The sequence below is a fragment of the Camellia sinensis genome, chromosome 8 (assembly GCF_055761805.1).
Source record: "Camellia sinensis isolate YWXY chromosome 8, ASM5576180v1, whole genome shotgun sequence".
NCBI lineage: Eukaryota > Viridiplantae > Streptophyta > Magnoliopsida > Ericales > Theaceae > Camellia > Camellia sinensis.
The window spans coordinates 194056574-194078270 of NC_138968.1; the positions used below are offsets into that span (position 1 = coordinate 194056574).

Consider the following 21697-nt stretch of genomic DNA (forward strand, 5'->3'; position numbering starts at 1 on the left):
CAAACAATGACCTATTTCAGGCTTGAACCTTCAGGAGAGGGAGAAGGTGAAGAGAACATGAAGTTTCAAAGAGTCTGGTTTTATCAACCCTAGTGAAAAAACAAATTTGGGAGGTGAGTAATGCCAACAAAATTGTTTTCCAAGAACAAGTTACACAAGGATTACAACCGAAGGCACATACATGTTCATAGAGGTTGCCTAATAAATAACTTAAACAATTGACAAATACACTATTATCACAATTAGAAACAGGTTTACTCTCAATGAAATTAGCTGTGACGGGGTACATTCATTATGACATTCATTTGTGAAGCAGACCATACTGTCTTCAGTACCTATGAAAATACACCGTTGACTCCAAGTTCACTAGAACAGACAACTAAAAACCATTCAAATTGCCCAATACTTTAGTAAAAAGCCATTTTCCACCACATCCCAGCAGTGCACAAGTTAACACAAATAAAGTCACTATCATCTTATACCACCATAGATGTTTCGAGCATAGCTAGCATTAGGTAGATGAAGAAGTTTTCCTTTGTCACTAAAACGAGGGGAGAGGATGAAGAAAATAGATATGGCATCCACGACTGGCTGTAAATAGAAACTACACCGATTCACGGAGTATAAACAGCTCCATAATTCAATTAAAAAATTAAGCAAGCAAGCTGTCTTGATCATGAACGTCAACAGTCTAAAACCATGCAATAAGGTAAATGTCAAGCACTATTTCATGTTATTTCCCAGCAGGGAATTTATCTTTCTTAAAACTAGAGGGGTATCTGAATCTGTCTGCCAACCTGCAAGGAAAGTCAAGACAATCTTTGCCCTTAAAATGTAAACTATCAGCGATACCTGTAAGACCTCAAAATTAATTGAACTAGTAGCTCAAATGGCTTAAGTTGTGCCTCATATTTCGGCATAGACATCTCACTAATCCACTTTATTACCTGCAAGTTGATGTAAATCTAAAATGGTAGCCTAAAACCATAGTGATATTTGCTACTCAAGTCATACAGGGACATGAGAGGAAAAATCCCTATCTTAGACCAGACTAAATGGTCATGGTTACAAGACCCATGTCAAAAATGCTAAAAAAGTAAACATAAAAGCTAAATAAATTTATTACACGAGAAACGTCTAATTCTAATTCAACTAGAGGAAAATGTAGCAAGCTCACAAACAAGATGCTATGTTCTACATAACAAACTAGAGAGATTAAGCTAGATCACCACAGCAGACACCAAATATAAATCTAAAACACTACAAGGTTCATCTAAGACATACAATAGATTCTGATCTTTAAATGCGTCATCAGTTGCAATGGTAGGAGACACCTCTAGTACTCATGTGATAGCACCTATCAATCCACCATATATAATGCAGGAAACTAGAGAAACCTGTGAGAAACCTCTAAGGCAAAGCTTGCCTTTTCTACCTTGCATAAGGATGGTACCGGCTACTGCCACTATAGCCTCCCCTTCCATACAGCCCACTTGCTCCACCATAACTAGCACCAGGACCAGACTCATAAGCATCATAGCTTGAACCCCCATAACTCCCATAACCTTCGCCTCGGCCATATCCACCTAAACCACTGCCACCATAACCGGCACTAAACCCACCACCATAGGGTCCAAAGCGACTAGAATAACCAAGGGAAGATTCACCTCGGTAGCCTCCTAAGCTACTGCTGCCAAAACCTCCATAACCACCAAATTCACTTCCACCGCTACCGTACCCACCATATCCACCAAACCTACTGCCAATACCTCCAGGTGTCCTATAGGGGCCAGGGCCAAACCCGCCATCAAAGCCCCCATAGGAACCGCCAAATTCACCAAAGCCATCATTGAAAGAACGAGCCCTAGAGTTGCTACCATGTGCAGGAGCAGGAGGAGGGTTTGAGGCTTTCTTTGGTTCTGCTTTCTTGATCTCCACCTACAACAAAACAACTTAGTTAACCTAAGTTCTGCTGAATGTAAACTATCATGAGCGTCCTCCTGAGAAGATCTATGCCTGTAAAAAACTTGACCTAACATCAGAAATAAGTCCCGCAAGCAATTACTCCAAGTGAGATAATATACAAAGAAGTATGCAGTTAAAACGCCTTAGCATATATACCAGAGAGTAAAAATGAGTAAACAGTTTTACAATATCCTGGATAAACATGTATCTGTTTACATGCTGATTTCTCGGAGACCGTAGAACTAAGCTCACCTGGGTACCCGCCATATCAATCATATTTCCATTGGATACCATTTCATCAACAACTTCCTCACTGTCGAATATTACAAATCCAAAACCTCGAGAACGGTTGGTCTCATGATCACGAATAATCTGGTGTTCAACAACTTTCCCATACTTTGAGAAGAAATTCTTCAACTCATCTGATCAATTCAACATGCCCAAAACAGGTTGCACAACTTTAAATACACAACACAAATAATAAAAGATATCTACATATTTTAACAACGAAACAAACAAACCTTCAGTGACTGCAGATGGCACACCCCCAACAAATATTTTCTTTGTTTTGAAATCCTTTGATTGGCCAGATCCTTTCGGAATGGTTCTTTTAATCTCAACCTACCCCATTTTCACACAGCAAGTCAATATATATAGAGAAAGAGATGTAAATATTTGTAGCCTTGTACATTATATTGCAAGGAACCATGCATCCATATAGAATAATATTGCACCAGAAGTCACAAGTAGCATAGAGTACAAACCACCAAATTTCAAAAGAATCTTGCCTGTTTTCCATTGATGATGTGGGTATCTTCAATAACCTGGTCAACAACTGACGGGTCAGCATAGGTGATGAATCCAAAACCCCTCGGCTGCCCCGTGTACCGATCTTTCATTATCACTGAGTCTGTAATCTCCCCATATTTTCCAAAGTGCTTAACAAAAGTAGCTGTTTTCAATCAATAACAATTCCACATCAGATAACAAGCACTACCCAACACCTAATTACTGTTAATCGTTGCAACAATAATAGGTATGCTAGGCAATCTCATAACGTTCGTCATCAAATTGGCCAATTGGAAGCAAGTTAGAGATTTCCAGAGACAATCCATAAGCCCCCAAACATGTAAATGTCATAGGCCCAATCAAAATGAAGATAATCATCACCCCATTACAGAGAGGCTTAACAGAACATAAAGTTCACTAGCCCAGTTAAGATGTCACCCTCTACTAGAGAGACCAAAAAAGGTGGGTGGGGAATTCAATAAACAAACACTATGAAACTGAATGGTCAGAGGGGTTTCAACACCCCCCCCCCCCCCCAACGTAATTAATTGGCTCTATCACTGATGTACTTAGATGTACCAAACAAACAAATAAAAAACAACAGCAATCAACCCATAAATTTACCATACAAACCACACCACCCATAATTTGATCACAAACAAGCTGTTTAAAAATGATGAACCAAATCTATCCCCAGAAAAAATAATAAAATAAAAACATAAAAATCTACAAATCAAACAAACCCAAAACTGTCATCAACCTCCAAATCACACAAATCGAAACATGCAAATGGGTGCAGTTAGTCCCTGGATCCATTTGGTAATTGTGAATCTCTGATTTCTTTCTCAAAGGAAAAATTCAACAAGTGGGTTGTAAGATCACCTCCGGCCCTCACTCAAATTAGAGTACAAATTTATTAAAAAGCACTCCACCGGACAAACTCATATTAAAGAATAAGTTCGATACAAGTTTGAGACAATGGGTGGAGACGTCTTTGAACTCAAATTCAAGTTTGATATAGGTTTGTGTACATGCATATACATAAATACACACAGATAGAGAGAGAGAGAGAGAGAGAGAGAGAGAGAGAGAGAGGGAAGAAGAATAAAAAATATATATAAAAAGGGAATTCTAACCATGAGTTGCATCTTTTGCTAATCCACCGATGAAGATCTTCCTGAAATTTGGAGGAAAAAACAAAAAAACTAAACAGAAATTCTCAAAAAACAGATCAAAACAGTTAAAGCTGAAGAGGGGTTAGAGGGTCGAACCCAGGACTCGCTCCATCGCCTGTGTGTGGGTTGTGACTCTTCGATTTCGAACCCATAAATCGAGCTATCTCTCTCCGGTTTGAATCTCCTTTGAGCGATTTGCAGTGAGACGAAGAGCAAGAAGGCTAGGGTTTGTGATACGGGTACTATCGAGGTGATATGCGGACTGCAGAGAATATACCAACACCCACCTTCTCAGTACACCGCCTTCCTTTCTACCCCCATTAACAAATTAATCATTTCACAAAAAAATTATAAATTTATTAATAAATTTATAGATTTAATTATTAAAATTTATCACTAATTTGACATTGTTTTTGAAAATACACTAAAAATACACTAATTTTTAATTTTTCTAATTAATTATATTGTTGAAATTCCTTGACAATCATTAAATGCCACTTTGTCCTCTCAATTTTATAAAGGTAAATTATAATGACCTTGTTTGAGATTTTGAAAAAAAATTAACAAATTTTAAAATTTTATCGTAATTATATATATATATTTATTTTAATTCACATAGCAAACAAACTTCATTGGACTATCCAAAAATTTAAGACCTATAAGATAAAGTACCGTCAGAATTGTCCAACGGGGTTGGCTAGATTTAAAAAAATGAAGTTCTCTCCCTGTATATATAAAAATAAAAGGGTTGGGTTATGACTAGTTAAAATGATATAAGACACCTTTAGGTTCCGTTTGACAAGAGTTAAACGGGATTTTTTTGACTATTTTAGTCACAAAAGATAAAATAGACTATTTTAGTCACAAAAAACAAAACATCACATCCAACTCATAATCATTACATTCTTCTCTCACAAAAAAAGTCAAAAAAGCCAAAAAGTCCTTCCCAAACCAAACTTTTTAGCCCAGGCTAAAATAGCTAAAAAAATCAAAAAGCCAACCCACTTCCGAAACTGAGGCTTAATGTGATGAGAATGTTTACTTATATAGAATATTTACGTGACACTCGAATGTTTTAAATTTAACATTACGATAAAATAAATAGATAATAATAATAATAATAAAATAAGTATATATATATGTAGTGACAACAATAATAATAAATAAATGCATAATTTAGAAGATTGGAAATATTATGGCTAAAGAAATACGTTGTGAAATATTACACATTAAATATTTTAGTAAGTGGTAAGTGGTGATTTATAATTGGGTAGTGAAGTTTTTAGACATGAACCTAACTTATCATTATACGTAAGTTTTAGGAGTCATCTTGAATTACCAAATAAGGTAATAACTTTTAAATTTTAAAAAAAAAATGATCAAATGGTCAAAATATGTCTAAGACCTAAGAAGATGGATTAGTCAATGGTCAAATAAAAAAAGATAGAATTCAAACAAGTTAATTAATAAAATGGATACAGGTGGACCTGAGTAAATAGCAAGTTTTACACGCGTCAAAATTTCGAAACTTTCTGTGATTTGCTACCCACGATTTACCTTCATATAAATAGGAAAGAGTGGCGTGTTTAAGACAACAGAAAGAAGAAAATAGAAAGTAGATAAGAGGACGCATGGGTAAGCATCTGGAGCGGTGGTGGAAAGAAAGGATAAATGAATTAATTTAAGGTGAGTTATATTATACCTTGAGTTACAAAAAAATATTTTACTTATGTTTTAACTTATCAAAATCTATTTTATATAATTTATGTTTTATTAAGATATTAATAAAAGTTATGTTTTATAAAAGTTTCAGCTACGTGGTTTTATTTCTTAACCCTATTTGCTTAAAAGTGAAACCCATGGATATGTTTGTTTTACTTTTAAAAAATATTTGGCTATGATCTTATATGAAAATATGTTTTGTGAGTACCACCACGGGAGTCTCATGCCTTGGGGACTTAAATAACCATTGGCTAGTGTTTGACCACTTTGTGGTCCAGTGTTTGTCATGGATCCATTGACCAGTGTAGTGATTGTCACTTAGTGATGTACCGTGGTTACAGTAATTATTTCAGTTTCTGACACTTAATTAATTTGTGTATTCTACTCAACTCAATTTATGTTAATGTTTTAGCTTAAATAAATATCCATGGTCATTTTGCGCCCTACACTCATAATATGATATTTCTCACTCTGCTATGTGCTTATAGCTGTTACCCCTTTCAGGTGACGAGGTTTAGTGGGATCAAGATGAAAAATGAATCGCTATGTTATTTTGTTTCTATCTTTTATTACTAGACTCTTGTAGTACAATGAAGTTCAAGTAACTATGTTTTAGTTCCTTTTAAATAAACAGTTGGTACCCAGTTATTTATTTTAATTTATTTAATTTATTTGCTTGCGTTGTGACTACAGAATTATCCGAATTACATTATTTTTATCTTGTTACGACGCCGAGCCTTTGGGTTCCGGATTTGGGTTGTGACAAAAGTGGTATCAAAGCAATGATTTTTTTTAAAAAATAATAATAATAATAAATAATTAAATGAATAAATAAATATATATATATAGTACAAGTTTTAAAATTTTATATAATTTTCACATTATTTACAATTATAAAAAAAAAGAACATATATGTATTAAACTTGTATTGTTTTGTATTATGTGGTATGTCTAACGCAAATAAACCATGTTATCTATATGTTTAGGCTAAGTTTTCTTGTGTTGTAGGACATGGCGAACCTAATGGAGCTATTCTGGTACAAACCCCCAAAAGCTCATCTCCTCCCGAACCAATTAGAGGGCTAGGGTGACTCAGAGAGTCTTGTCAGGCAAGCACATCCAACACTTGACCATCTCATGGAAAGATCCGTTTATTTACTGACTAACCCTGATGAGGACTTATTATTCTGGAGACTTAGCCGAGGTAGCACTCGTGAAAGGTACATAGGACCGACTCACGTTGTTGGTCTTGCTCCGGACCTAGAACTACCACATTTTCCGGTCGCACCCCTACCCGTAGGCTTTGCAAAATGGAGGGGACCCGCACATCCTAGTAGCCATATTCGCACCACGACACCACCTCCCCAGCACATTGCCTATATCCCAACTGTGGACTTTACCGACGGTGCATCATACCTGGAGACACCGATACGGATTACTGGACGGGAATTCTGGGGTTATGATCATGGTACTCTTGTTTACATAGTTCAGGTAGTACAGAGCTGCTTCAGAGTTGAGCTTAGTGGGTGGGAGTTTGAGTCCATCATACAAAGTGAGTTTCCGGGGTTATTTCATGGACCAGTTTTTCGAAGTCAGTTCTCCTGGTGGCCTAATGGACCATTCTAGATGTCTGACCAGAAGACCCTTTTTGTGAGCTGACCATGAGTAGTCTAATCTTTTTGTATTAGTAGGATTAGACATTAATTTGTGACCGCTAGACTAACGCCCTATGTGTGGTAACAATGATGTATATAGTATTAATGTGGTAATATTAACATGATGGTAAAACTAATATGTTATATATGAAAGTGGTGATATTAATAGCAAAACTAATATGGTATATACGAATGTGGTGATAATAGAACTAATATGTTATATATGACGTTGTATCAAAATTGTCTCAATGTGATGTTACACTTATATCATTTTGCCTTGTAGTAATGGCCAACGAAGGAAATGAAACCGGATCATCAGTCAGCGGTACCATCCCAATGGAACAGATCATGGAAAGAGCAGTCACCAACTTTTTACAGGCCTTGCAAAGCAGCATAACCAATATGACATTAGAAAGACGAGGAGAACCGACTTCGATTAAACAATTTTAGGAGTTGAAACCCACCACGTATATCGGCAGTCCAAACCCACTAGTAGCAGAGGCTTGGGTCAGGGACATGGAGAAAATCTTTCGCGCACTATCTTGCACAGAAAGACAGAAGATGACTTTTGCCACCTTCACCTTCAAGGACGATACACAAGAATGGTGGCTCATTACCCTGGAAAAGGAAGATATTGTGACTTGGGCGAGATTTTTAGAAGTATTATATGAAAAGTACTTTCCAGATTCACTATGGGAACAAAAAGCGTCAGAATTCATACATCTAAGGCAAGGAATCATGATAGTAGCCGAATATGAAAGTAAGTTCACACAGCTAGCCCGGTTCGCGACATATGTCATTTCCACCGAAGCTCGAAAAGCCAGGAAATTTGAAGTAGGGTTGGATCCTGAAATTAAGGACAGGTTGGAGGTTTTGAAACTACCAACCAATGTGGCGGTGGTAGATCGAGCATACATTGCGGAAAAAGAGATTAAAGCCTTGCAATCTGGGGAGCCAAGTCAGAGGAAGCAATTTTGGGAAAAAAATAACAGAAGGCCCAGTGTCGCACCTCCCAAGAGAATAAATACGAGCACAACCAGTTCAACTGGTCCAAGTAATCAAAGCCCTGTAAACCCTAAAGGAGACACCACTCCAACTTGCTCTACCTGTGGACAGATTCATTGGGGACCATACCGTCAAGATACGAGAACATGCTTTAGATGTGGCCAAGTTGGCCATTGGCTGAGGAATTGTCCAACGCTTGTCCGCCCCTTTGAACTAGTCCGAAAACCCGCAGTACTTGAAGGAGCGACAAAGGACCAAAAACGCTAAGGAAGAGCTTTTGCCCTGGTGCCTGGAAACCCAGCAGTTACTGAAAATGTTATGTCAGGTACACTCTATGTTTGTGGTCATTTAACCCATGTTCTCTTTGACTCTGGTTCAACTCATTCTTTTGTTACACCACACTTTGCTACCAAGTTGGCGCCAACACCCGTGCCCTTGGGATACATACTATCTGCGTCTTTTCCCTCTGAAAATTCCGCCCTTAGTACTAATGTATACAAATCTTGTATTGTATCCTTAAAAGGTGAAACCTTACACGTAGACTTGATACCTCTTGGCATTAGTACCTTTGATGTAATCTTAGGAATGGATTGGTTAGCTGCTAATCGTGCCTCTATCGATTGTAAAGCTAAAAAGATATTCCTCAGGTCACTAAACCAAGTCGAGCTTGTCTTCGAAGGAACTGGAGCCTCTCCCCCTCCCTGTATTATATCATTCATAACAGCCCAACGACTGCTAAGAAAGGGTTGTTGTGGTTGTATCTGTTATGTGATTGATACTCAACAAGAGACCCCCACACTTGATGCGATCCCCGTAGTTCGAGAATTTTTGAATGTGTTTCCTGAAGACCTGCCTGGCACCCTAGTTGATCGGGAAATCGAGTTCACCATTGAAACCCAACCTGGTACACAACCAGTCTCAAAGACCCCTTACCGCATGTCCATAGCGAAATTGAAAGAACTAAAAACTCAACTCCAAGAACTACTGAATAAAGGCTTCATCCGACCAAGTACCTCACAATGGAGAGCTCCGGTACTGTTCGTAAAGAAAAATGATGGTACAATGAGGTTATATATCGACTATCGAGAGCTAAATAAAGTCACCATAAAAAATCGGTACCCCCTGCCCCGAATTGACGACTTGTTTGATCAACTGCAAGGCGCCCAAGTGTTCTAAAAAATTGACTTGCGTCCTGGTTACCATCAACTAAAAGTCAAAACGGAAAGCATCAAAAAGACTGCATTCAGAACCCGTTACGGGCACTACGAGTTCCTCGTTATGCCATTTAGCGTCACCAATGCTCCAGCGGCCTTTATGGACCTCATGAATCGAGTGTTCAAACCCTATCTTAACGAGTTCGTCATTGTCTTCATTGACGACATTCTCATATACTTCAAATCGCCAGAAGATCATGAACACCACTTCCGAAAAGTTCTACAGACATTACGTGATCACAAACTTTATGCCAAGTTGAAGAAATGTGAATTCTGGATCACTAGTGTACACTTCCTCGGTCACGTCATTAACAAATATGGCATTTCAGTTGATCCCCAAAAGGTTGCAGCAATCGTGGATTGGCCACGACCTACTAACGTATCAGAAATTTGAAGCTTCTTGGGCCTAGCCGGCTACTACCGGCGCTTTGTGCAAGACTTCTCGGATATAGCTTCACCATTAACCCAGCTAACTCAAAAGAACACACCCTTTGAATGGACGGACAAGCAGGAACGTTGCTTCCAAGAATTGAAGGATAGACTCGTGACGGCTCCAATACTAGCGCTCCCTACGGAAGCAGAAGGGTTTATAATTTACAGCGATGCCTCATACAATGGTTTGGGTTGCGTTCTTATGCAAAACGGGAAGGTCATTGCTTATGCCTCTCGCCAACTAAAGACTCACGAAATAAACTATCCAACTCATGATCTAGAATTGGCTGTGGTGATTTTCACCCTCAAAATCTGGCGTCATTATCTCTACGGAGTAGCCTGCGAAATCTACACTGATCACAAAAGTCTCAAATATCTGTTTACACAGAAGGAATTGAATATGAGGCAACGACGATGGCTAGAATTTATGAAGGACTACGATATAGAGATCCATCATCATCCCGGCAAAGCTAATGTAGTAGCAGACGCACTAAGTCGAAAAATGACCAAAAGTTTGGCATGTACCCTCGTTCCCCGCAAGATCCATGGATTGCTCGCCAACATAATCGTGGAACCCGAGTTGATTGAAGAAATTAGAGCCCACCAATGTGAAGATAAACTTTTGAAGAAAAAGTACGAGGAGCAAGGAAAAACGCCTGATCCTGACTTTACAATAAGCAATGAGATACTAAAATTTCGAAATCGAATTTGCGTACCCGACCTTCTAGAACTCAAAAAGAAGATATTAGTAGAAGTTCATAGCTTGAGGGGGTTGCAATCCATCCTGGTAATGCGAAGATGTATCACGATCTGTGGGAACACTTCTGGTGGACAGGAATGAAGAAAGACATAGCAAACTATGTCTCAAAATGCCTGCGTTGTCAACAAGTTAAAGCAGAGCATCAGAGACCTGCAGGTATGGTGCAGCCACTTCCTATTCCCGAATGGAAATGGGAGCATATTACTATGGATTTCGTGGTCGGGCTACCGCAATCAGTCTCAAAGAATGATGCAATATGGGTTATCGTAGATCGATTGACAAAGTTGGCGCATTTTCTACCAATCAGAATCATGTACTCGCTCTCTAAGTTCGCTACTCTCTACATTAAGGAAATCGTTCGCTTGCACGGCACTCCAGTTTCAATCGTATCCGATAGAGACCCCCGTTTCGTGTCTCACTTCTGGACCAAATTACAAGAAGCTTTGGGAACCACTCTAAGGTTTAACACGGCTTACCACCCGCAAACTGATTGGCAATTCTGAAATAACAACCCAGACTTTTGAAGATATGTTATGTTTGTGCATACTAGACCTCAAAGGTAACTAGGATGATCACCTATCTTTAGTGGAGTTCGCATATAATAATAGCTACCATGCAAGTATTGGAATGGTATCGTACGAGGCACTGTATGGAGGAAGATGTCGATCACCTCTGTGTTGGACGGAAGTCGGAGATAGAAAAATATTAGGCCCTAAGATCGTGCAAGTAACGAGTGATAAAATTCAACTCATCCAACAACGAATTCACACTGCCCAGAGCCGCCAGAAAAGCTATACAGACACACGAAGACGAGACTTAGAATTTCAAATAGGAGATCACGTGTTCCTTAAAATCTCACCGACAAGAAGGGTAATCCGATTTGGGAAAAGAGGAAAGTTAAGACCACGTTACATCGGCCCATTCGAGATACTCGAAATGATTGGTCCTATAGTATATCGTCTTGCGCTTCCACCCGAACTATCCAATGTCCATAATGTGTTTAACGTTTCGATGCTTCGTCGATATTTTCGAGATCTAAAGCATGTTGTCGATCATGAGAACCTAGAAGTTCAAGAAGATCTCTCATACGAAGAGCAACCTGTACAGATTCTCGATCGTCGTGATCAGATCCTTCGAAATAAAACTATACCCCTCGTAAAAGTCTTATGGAGAAATTATCGTGTCGAAGAAGCAACGTGGGAAACTGAAAGCCAAATGCGAGCCAAATACCCACACCTCTTCGAAAACCAAGGCACGTCAAGTTTGGGGACAAACTTCTTTTAAGGAGAGGAGAAATGTGACACCCGAATGTTTTAAATTTAACATTACAATAAAATAAATAATAACAATAATAAAAATAATAAAATAAGTATCTATATATATACATATAGTGACAACAATAATAAATAAATAAATAATAATAAATAAATGCATAATTTAGGAGATTGAGAATATTATGGTTAAAGAAATACGTTGTGAAATATTACACATTAAATATTTTAATAAGTGGTAAGTGGTGATTTATAGTTGGATAGTGAGGTTTTTAGACATGAACCTCACTTATCATTATACGTAAGTTTTAGGAGTCATTTTGAATTACCAAAGAAGGTAATAACTTTTAAATTAAAAAAAAAATGGTCATATAGTCAAAATATGTCTAAGACCTAAGAAGATGGATTAGTCAATGGTCAAGTAAAAAGATAGAATTCAAACAAGTTAATTAATAAAATGGATAAGGGTGGACCAGAGTAAATAGCAAGTTTTACACGCGTCAAAATTTTGAAACTTTCTGTGGCTTGCTACCCACGATTTACCTTCCTATAAATAGGAAAGAGTGGCGTGTTTAAGGCAACAGAAAGAAAAAAATAGAAAATAGATAAGAAGACGCACGGGTAAGCATGGTGGTGGAAAGAAAGGATAAATGAATTAATTTAAGGTGAGTTATATTATACCTTGAGTTACCAAAGAGTATTTTACTTATATTTTAACTTACCAAAATCTATTTTATATAATTTATGTTTTTTTAAGATATTAATAAAAGTTATGTTTTATAAAAGTTTCAGCTGCGTGGTTTTATTTCTGAGCCTATTTGCTTAAAAGTGAAACCCATGGATATGTTTGTTTTACTTTTAAAGAATATTTGGCTATGACCTTATATGAAAATATGTTTTGTGAGTACCACCACGGGAGTCCCATGCCTCGGGGGACTTAAATAACCATTGGCTAGTGTTTGACCACTTTGTGGTCCAGTGTTTGTCATGGATCCATTGACCAGTGTAGTGATTGTCACTTAGTGATGTACCGTGGTTACAGTTATTATTTCAGTTTCTAACACTTAATTAATTTGTGTATTCTACTCAACTCAATTTATGTTAATGTTTTAGCTTTAATAAATATTCATGGCCATTTTGCGCCCTACACTCATAATTTGATATTTCTCACTCTGCTATGCGCTTATAGCTGTTACCCCTTTCAGGTGACGAGGTTTAGCCGGATCAAGATGGAAAATGAATCGCTATGTTATTTTGTTTCTACCTTTTATTATTAGACTCTTGTAGTACAATGAAGTTCAAGTAACTATGTTTTAGTTCCTTTTAAATAAACAGTTGGTACCCAGTTATTTAATTTAATTTATTTAATTTATCCGCTTGCGCTGTGACTACAGAATTATTCGAATTACATTATTTTTATCTTGTTGCGACGCCGAGCCTTTGGGTACCGGGTTTGGGTCGTGACAATTTAGGCCAAGTTTGGCAACCCAAAAATAATCCATATTTTTATCTTTTTTCCATCACATCACCTTTCTACTTTTCTGTACATCTTTTCGTAAAAAGACAAAAAGTGCACTTATTTAGGTCATCCCAAACAACCCCTTAACTTGTTCTCCAAGGCGAGAGTCATAAAACTTGAGTGTCTCAAGGCTTCCTTTATCATTACTCAAGGTGGAAGATCAGTGAGTGATTAGTTGTGATATCCCAAATGTTTAATTAATTTAGGAAAATAATAGAGGTCCCAAATTTTTTACAAAATAAATGACCAAATGTCTCACATGGGTGTGGGGTCCGCAAATTTTGCGGACCCCACACCCATGTGAGACATTTGGTCATTTGTTTGGTAGAAAATTTGATGTCTCTAACATTACCCATTAATTTAATATCACATTAATATTAAATTTTGAAAACATATGATTTAAGGAGTTAGTTGTTATTAAATTTTGAAGTATTGGAAATTAAAATTTTTCAGGACTACATTTGTTGTAAAATCATGTATTTTTATTGAATTTTGTTGTATAGTTATTCACATTATTTTAAATTTAATAGTCTATATATATTTCTATCGAAAATTATTTTTTTTAAAAAAACTTTGTAATATTTTTTTAAAATATTATGGTATTTTTATTATATTTATCCTGTATGTTTCTTGGATGGAATTACACTAAAATATAATTAGTGTGTTTGGTTTGAGTTTTCTGGATTAAGTTTTTTAAAAATTGAGTTTTTTTGTTTGCGTATTTTTTTTGTTTTTAGTGAATATTTTTAAAATTTTAAACATTTTTTTTTAATTTTTTAGATGCACCTTACTTAGATGTACCTAAAAGGTAAAAAATTTGTGAAAAAATATTTTAAAAAATTAGTAAATACATAAAAATACAAAATATGTACTAAATTGTTGTATTTTTTTTATATTTTTGATATTTAGTGAATTTTTAAAATATTTTTTTTAATAATTTTTTTACTTTTAAAATATATTTATATTAGATGTATCTAAAAAGTAAAAAAATTACTTAAAATATTAAAAAAATTTAGTAAAAATAAAAAAATAAAAAAATTTGAATTTTTTAAAAAATTGAAAACAAGCAAGATATTCTATACCAATCCAAACCCAACTTACTCCCCACGCAAACTTGTTGCCTAAGTTTGTTTGCTACCACGTGTTGCTCTTTGAGCCTCTCATATGCCTCTTTCACTCTCTCTATAAATATATATATAGATATATATGAGGCGGTTTGCTGCCCGTGGCTTGTCATGTCTTTTTCCTATTTTGTCCTTTGTTTGTTTTGAAATTATTATTTTACCCTTTAATTTGGTTGGTGAAACAATTTAAGCCTCTGTTTGGCAAGTTAGTTTTCAGGTTTTTTTGGCTATTTTAGCCACAAAAAACAAAATAGGCTATTTTAACCATAACAAACAAAACATCACATCCAACTTATAATCATTATATTCTTCTCTCACAAAAAAAGTCAAAAAAGCCAAAAAGCCAAAAAGCCCTTCCCAAACCAAGCTTTTTAGCCCAGGCTAAAATAGCCAAAAAAGCCAAAAAGCCAAAAAGCCAACCTACTTCCCAAACCAAGCCTAAGTGTAATTACGTAAACGTTCTTACCCAATCATGAAATATAAATTTTTTATTTTTTAACAAATTACAAACACACCCATTAGATTTTTTTAAAATATGAATAAGTCCTATAATACTATAAATTACAACTATCGTTTGTTATAAATTTTAATTTAACACAATACTCAAAAAAAAAAAAAACTATTCTCCAATGTAATAATAAATTATCAAAATTATTTATTGAAAAATATTTCTCATATCATTAAAAACTATTAATTGAATTAATAATTTACTTATTAACAAAATGGTTAATTGAAAAATATATTTAATATCATTAAAAATTATTAATTTACTTAATGATTACTTATTAATAAAATTAGCTATTTGTTATTCAAGCATGATTTATGTATCAATAAAATTAACCACTTGTATATAAATGTATTTTCTTCTGTTTCTTTATTAATTCAATTAATTATCTTAGTAGTTTTTTTTAGATGGAGGAATTATCTTAATATTTATTTAATATTTATGTGTTAAGAAAGGTTACACGCGTAATTTTATTTTTTTTAAATTATAATTTTTTTTATAAATTCACCCAAAATGACATGATAATAGAATTGAAATCTACATCATTAAGTGTATAACAAATCAAAAAATAATACATATCATACCATATAATTCTATCATATATTTAATGATTTATTCTATGTAATTTCATACAACAATATTCTAACTTTTAAAAAATTATCAAAATATAAAATTTAAATATACTGTACTAATAGCGCGTGCCTTGCACGAGCCATTGTAAACTAATATATATATCCATCAATTTGCAAATCGTGTCTCCACATCTCATTCTCAAGCTCTCTGTCTCCCTTTCTTTTACTTTTGGCGCTCTCTCTCTCTCTCTCTCTCTCTCTTCAAATGTGATAAAACTTTAAGTTTAATTTGAAAATATGTAATTGATAGCAGTGAATGAAAAGTAAAAGTTTAGAATCAATATTAAGATAAGTTATATTATATTTTGAGTAATCATAAAATTATTTATTATTTTATGCAAATCATACTTTTTAAATTATGTTACCATCACAATTATGTTATTTATTTTTATGAACCCTGTTCGCTTAAAAATGAAAATCCATGAATATAACTGTCTATTAAATATATTTTTGAATAATTGTTTTGTAAGTGCCACCACATAAGTCCCATGTTTTAGGGGACTTAAACGTCTTTTGGCCCTCTGATTAGTTACTTTAGTGACCGTTTGGCGGTCTCATACTTTGGGGGACTTAAATAACCACTAGCTCTCTGATTTGTCACTTTGTAGCCCTCCGCCTATCATAGATCCATTGACCTCCGTTCTGTTCTGTACCATGGTTATGGTTATTTTGCTTATATAATTTCTATATTATAGGTCTATTATTTAAAATAATTTATTTATTCAAACCGAACTATTCATTGTTCAACCTAAATAATTATCTATGGTGATTTGTGTGCTCTTATGCTCTTAATATAATATTCATTACCTTGCTATGTGTTTATAACTGTTAAACCCTTTCAGGTGAAGTAGCAGGACCAGTGGAAGGGATAGACACAATGCACTTTGTAAATATAGTCTAACTTTGGCAATGTTAGAGCTTGTTTGGGTGTGCTATATAAGCACACATTTTAATTTTTTTATCTTTTTTGGGTCACATCCCATTTCTACTTTTTTGCACATATTTTCGTAAAAATTCAAAAAATGCACTTATTTAGATCATTCCAAATAAAAGCTACAATGTATATTTTTAATTAAATAAATATTTGGGTACCCTTTTATTTTATTCCATTGTATTATTAATTGGTTATGGCCTTAGATTTTGTCTTGTTATGACACTTAACCTATAGGTATTGGATTTGGGTTGTGACATATTAGCCATGGTGGCATATGCTCATTATAACTGTGTATCTCGCATTCTCTCTACAATTGTTTTCGTGATTCTAGGGATGAGGGATCAGCTAAGGTGGCATTTTGCACATGCATGTGTTCACAACTTCCATGTCTGCTGATGGGTATGGCCCATCAGTTCGGCTCAGCTTAGTACCTCGTCTAGACTAGTCCTATCATTATGAGCTTGTCCCAAGTGTTTGAGGACTTGAGAGGATGATCCATATGGAGTTGGACTCAATATAATTTGGCTCACGTAGGTATCTGGCCCATGTTAGATGGTTATATGGGTTTGGGCCGGTCCAATATTTGAACCTGCTCAATTTATATTTAGTCCCTTCAGTTTTTATTAAAATGTATTTTTTTTCTTATTTATTATTATGTTTATGTAAAAAATTTGAAATTTATTATATTTTTTTCCAAATGTCATTGGATATTAGTGTAATTTACCTAGTTTAAAACTACACAGCTGCATCACTTAAATAAGATATTTGTATAATTACTATATCTGAAACATTATTTTAAAATTAATGGCCAATATTAAATATCACTTTATCACCGCATTTTTAAAACTACACAATTGCATTATTTCCGAGACGAGACGATTGTGTAATATTTATATGGGTAAATTATAAATACATCCCTTAAGCTTTGATTAAAATATGAATCATCTTTTGTGATTTTGAAAATTACATTTCATTTCCTGAGATTTCACTACAAAAAAATTTGTTTTTTGCGACGGTAAGCGGCCGTTGCAAATGCTCCCGGAAGCCGTCGCTAATACCTTTTGCGACGGTAATCTGGTTTTTTGCGACGGTAGGGGGGGTCGCGACAGATGGGGTTGCAAAAGACCTTTCGCGACGGTAAGTACCGTCGCCATTAGTTTCTGCGACGGTAAGGTATGTTTTTTGCGACGGCATTTTTCCCGTCGCAAATAATGGGGAAAAAATCACTTTTCGCGACGGCACGTAATTCCCGTCGCAAAAAGTGAGTTTTTGAGACGGGAACATTACCGTCGTTAAAGGCTCTGGCATCTTATAAGTATTGGCGACGGCACAGTTTACCGTCGCTAAAGGTGTCCTGTACATTCAACAAGACAGCTTTGCGACTGTGTTGGTACCGTCGCAAAAGCCTATTAATGGTTTTGGCGACGGGTTCTTCTCCCGTCTCAAAAAAAAAAAAAAAAAAAAAAAACCTGCTGATAAATTATTAAAAAAATTAAAATAACCTGTATTAGATAAAAAATAAGTATAAAAAATTGAAAAATTACAGAATAATATAAATACGTACATAAACAAAAATTGACAAATAATGAAAATTAATAATCTTGTTCCATTCATAGCAATACATAAATAAAAATTCATAACAATAAAATTATGCCACTACATAACGTCGCATAATACATACATAATGTTGCTCCCAAATTTAAATAACATAAATCAAAATCAAAATCAAAAGTTTTCGTCTTCATTCGTTCGTGGGTTACAAAAACAAAAATTGGTCATAATCTTGATACGCCCGCATTCCAGAAAAAGCCAACTGCTACTCCGGAAAGATCTGAAAAAAACAAGATAAAAATAATTAAAAACCATATAATGTGTTAATATTTTAATTATAGAAAAATATAACGCCTCGAATTCAAGTTTCTTAAGGAAGTAATTTGCCTAAAGTGAAATCCGGCTCTAACTCCCAAACCGGGAAACCGATTCAAGCCCCGTCTTCTCCCACAAGTCTCTCGTGCCTAGGCGGTCGTGTGTGCCAAGTTTCGTGCTAAACCGACGCCGTTTGGTGATTTTGGGGCGTTAACGCCTCAAAAAGAAGTTTCTTAAAGAAGTAGTTTGCCTAAAGTGAAATACGGCTCTAACTCCCAAACCGGGAACCCGATTCGAGCCCCGTCTTCTCCCACAAGTGTCTCGTGCCTAGGCGGTCGTGTGTGCCAAGTTTCGTGCTAAACCGACGCCGTTTGGTGATTTTGGGGCGTTAACGCCTCGAATTCAAGTTTCTTAAAGAAGTAGTTTGCCTAAAGTGAAATCCGACTCTAACTCCCAAACCGGGAACCCGATTCGAGCCCCGTCTTCTCCCACAAGTCTCTCGTGCCTAGGCGGTCGTGTGTGCCAAGTTTCGTGCTAAACCGACGTCGTTTGGTGATTTTGGGGCGTTAACGCCTCGAAAAGAAGTTTCTTAAAGAAGTAGTTTGCCTAAAGTGAAATCTGACTCTAACTCCCAAACTGGGAACCCGATTCGAGCCCCGTCTTCTCCCACAAGTCTCTCGTGCCTAGGCGGTCGTGTGTGCCAAGTTTCGTGCTAAACCGACGCCGTTTGGTGATTTTGGGGCGTTAACTCCTCAAATTCAAGTTTCTTAAGGAAGTAATTTGCCTAAAGTGAAATCCGGCTCTAACTCCCAAACCGGGAAACCGATTCAAGCCCCGTCTTCTCCCACAAGTCTCTCGTGCCTAGGCGGTCGTGTGTGCCAAGTTTCGTGCTAAACCGACGCCGTTTGGTGATTTTGGGGCGTTAACGCCTCGAAAAGAAGTTTCTTAAAGAAGTAGTTTGCCTAAAGTGAAATCCGACTCTAACTCCCAAACCGGGAACCCGATTCGAGCCCCGTCTTCTCCCACAAGTCTCTCGTGCCTAGGCGGTCGTGTGTGCCAAGTTTCGTGCTAAACCGACGCCGTTTGGTGATTTTGGGGCGTTAACGCCTCGAATTCAAGTTTCTTAAAGAAGTAGTTTGCCTAAAGTGAAATCCGACTCTAACTCCCAAACCGGGAACCCGATTCGAGCCCCGTCTTCTCCCACAAGTCTCTCGTGCCTAGGCGGTCGTGTGTGCCAAGTTTCGTGCTAAACCGACGCCGTTTGGTGATATTGGGGCGTTAACGCCTCGAATTCAAGTTTCTTAAAGAAGTAGTTTGCCTAAAGTGAAATCCGACTCTAACTCCCAAACCGGGAACCCGATTCGAGCCCCGTCTTCTCCCACAAGTCTCTCGTGCCTAGGCGGTCGTGTGTGCCAAGTTTCGTGCTAAACCGACGCCGTTTGGTGATTTTGGGGCGTTAACTCCTCAAATTCAAGTTTCTTAAGGAAGTAATTTGCCTAAAGTGAAATACGGCTCTAACTCCCAAACCGGGAACCCGATTCGAGCCCCGTCTTCTCCCACAAGTCTCTCGTGCCTAGGCGGTCGTGTGTGCCAAGTTTCGTGCTAAACCGACGCCGTTTGGTGATTTTGGGGCGTTAACGCCTCGAAAAGAAGTTTCTTAAAGAAGTAGTTTGCCTAAAGTGAAATCCGACTCTAACTCCCAAACCGGGAACCCGATTCGAGCCCCGTCTTCTCCCACAAGTCCCTCGTGCCTAGGCGGTCGTGTGTGCCAAGTTTCGTGCTAAACCGACGCCGTTTGGTGATTTTGTGGCGTTAACACCTCGAAAAGAAGTTTCTTAAAGAAGTAGTTTGCCTAAAGTGAAATCCGACTCTAACTCCCAAACCGGGAACCCGATTCGAGCCCCGTCTTCTCCCACAAGTCTCTCGTGCCTAGGCGGTCATGTGTGCCACGTTTCGTGCTAAACCGACGCCGTTTGGTGATTTTGGGGCGTTAATGCCTCGAAAAGAAGTTTCTTAAAGAAGTAGTTTGCCTAAAGTGAAATCCGACTCTAACTCCCAAACCGGGAACCCGATTCGAGCCCCGTCTTCTCCCACAAGTCTCTCGTGCCTAGGCGGTCGTGTGTGCCAAGTTTCGTGCTAAACCGACGCCGTTTGGTGATTTTGGGGCGTTAACGCCTCGAATTCAAGTTTAGAACGCAAAGATGCATTTTAGCTTAGAATGCAAAGATAAATTTTATACCTGATCTTCTGGCGGTGGTGTATATGGATTCTCATCTTCTGCAGATTCCCTAAATGCCCGGTGGCCACTCGATGCATCAGGAACCTATGTTAGTCAGTGCATAATGTGTTAATCATATTCGAATTTCATACATAATCTTGAGTGAAAATTGAACTATCAAACAATTGTGATGTTTATTTGGAACCTGTCTGTTGGGATCCACACTCGCCCCCTGTGACACAAGGGCCATCATCTCAGCTCTCATCTGCTGCAAATGTGTAGAGAACTCTGCTCGCAGCTCCTCCCTCAACTCATCTCTTAGCTCAGCACGAACCTGCTGCGTGATCTGATCAATAGTCGATGGATGGGGTGTTGACTGTGATAGCCCAGCACCATCCTTATACACCACTCTCCGAGGCACGATTCTCCCGTATGTGCGACAATATCCATGTCTGTCATGACCTATCAACTCATGGAAAATGGCATTCCTAGCCTCCAAAGTCCGACCATCCTCAGGTAGCATAAAGAGTTGACGATTAAACTCATCCTGTATTGAATAAGACACACAAGTATACACGAAATTAAAATGGTTGACACACAAAAAATAAACTTTAAATACAATCAAAGGTGTTTGGAAACTACCAAGGTCTGGATAACCTCTGGGTCATCTACTCTACGTGTCATAAGCCAAACATTCATCTTATCAGTAGACTCCCCCTTACTGGTCATCTACATTTTTTTTTAGAAATATGAAAATTAGAATCCAAATAATTTGCAAATATACAATGTTTATTTATATAGAAAAATAAAACAATAAAATGTAAACCTCATGCCGTATCTGAGAGAAAGTAGTACGCCCTGTGGTATGAGCTATGCCGTGAGCTCGCCGATTTTTAGCGTTCCTACTTGCA

General features: G+C 36.9%; 3 protein-coding genes across 3 annotated transcripts in view; 1 reads left to right on the forward strand and 2 right to left on the reverse strand.

Moving 5' to 3' along the window:
* Positions 1-1097: 1097 nt before the first annotated feature.
* LOC114303185 (heterogeneous nuclear ribonucleoprotein 1) lies at positions 1098-4654 on the reverse strand. Its single transcript, XM_028248329.2, has 6 exons — positions 4026-4654; positions 3891-3931; positions 2754-2917; positions 2487-2586; positions 2218-2387; positions 1098-1938 (listed from the first exon to the last, which is right to left on the reverse strand). Exons 1-6 carry the CDS (start codon positions 4079-4081, stop codon positions 1432-1434), a joined length of 1038 nt encoding a protein of 345 aa, XP_028104130.1. The 5' UTR covers positions 4082-4654; the 3' UTR covers positions 1098-1431.
* Positions 4655-15903: 11249 nt separating this feature from the next.
* LOC114303254 (farnesyl pyrophosphate synthase) overlaps positions 15904-21697 on the forward strand; it is a 116825-nt gene continuing 111031 nt past the window's right edge. The window contains exon 1 of the mRNA XM_082884881.1: positions 15904-15909. The gene's annotated coding sequence lies outside the window, so the exon portion shown is untranslated. The remainder of the gene's footprint in view (positions 15910-21697) is intronic.
* Positions 18292-21696, reverse strand: LOC145797538 (uncharacterized). The gene is made up of 5 exons (XM_082884884.1): positions 21613-21696; positions 21429-21515; positions 20992-21333; positions 20808-20891; positions 18292-18533 (listed from the first exon to the last, which is right to left on the reverse strand). Exons 2-5 carry the CDS (start codon positions 21513-21515, stop codon positions 18519-18521), a joined length of 528 nt encoding a protein of 175 aa, XP_082741010.1. The 5' UTR covers positions 21613-21696; the 3' UTR covers positions 18292-18518.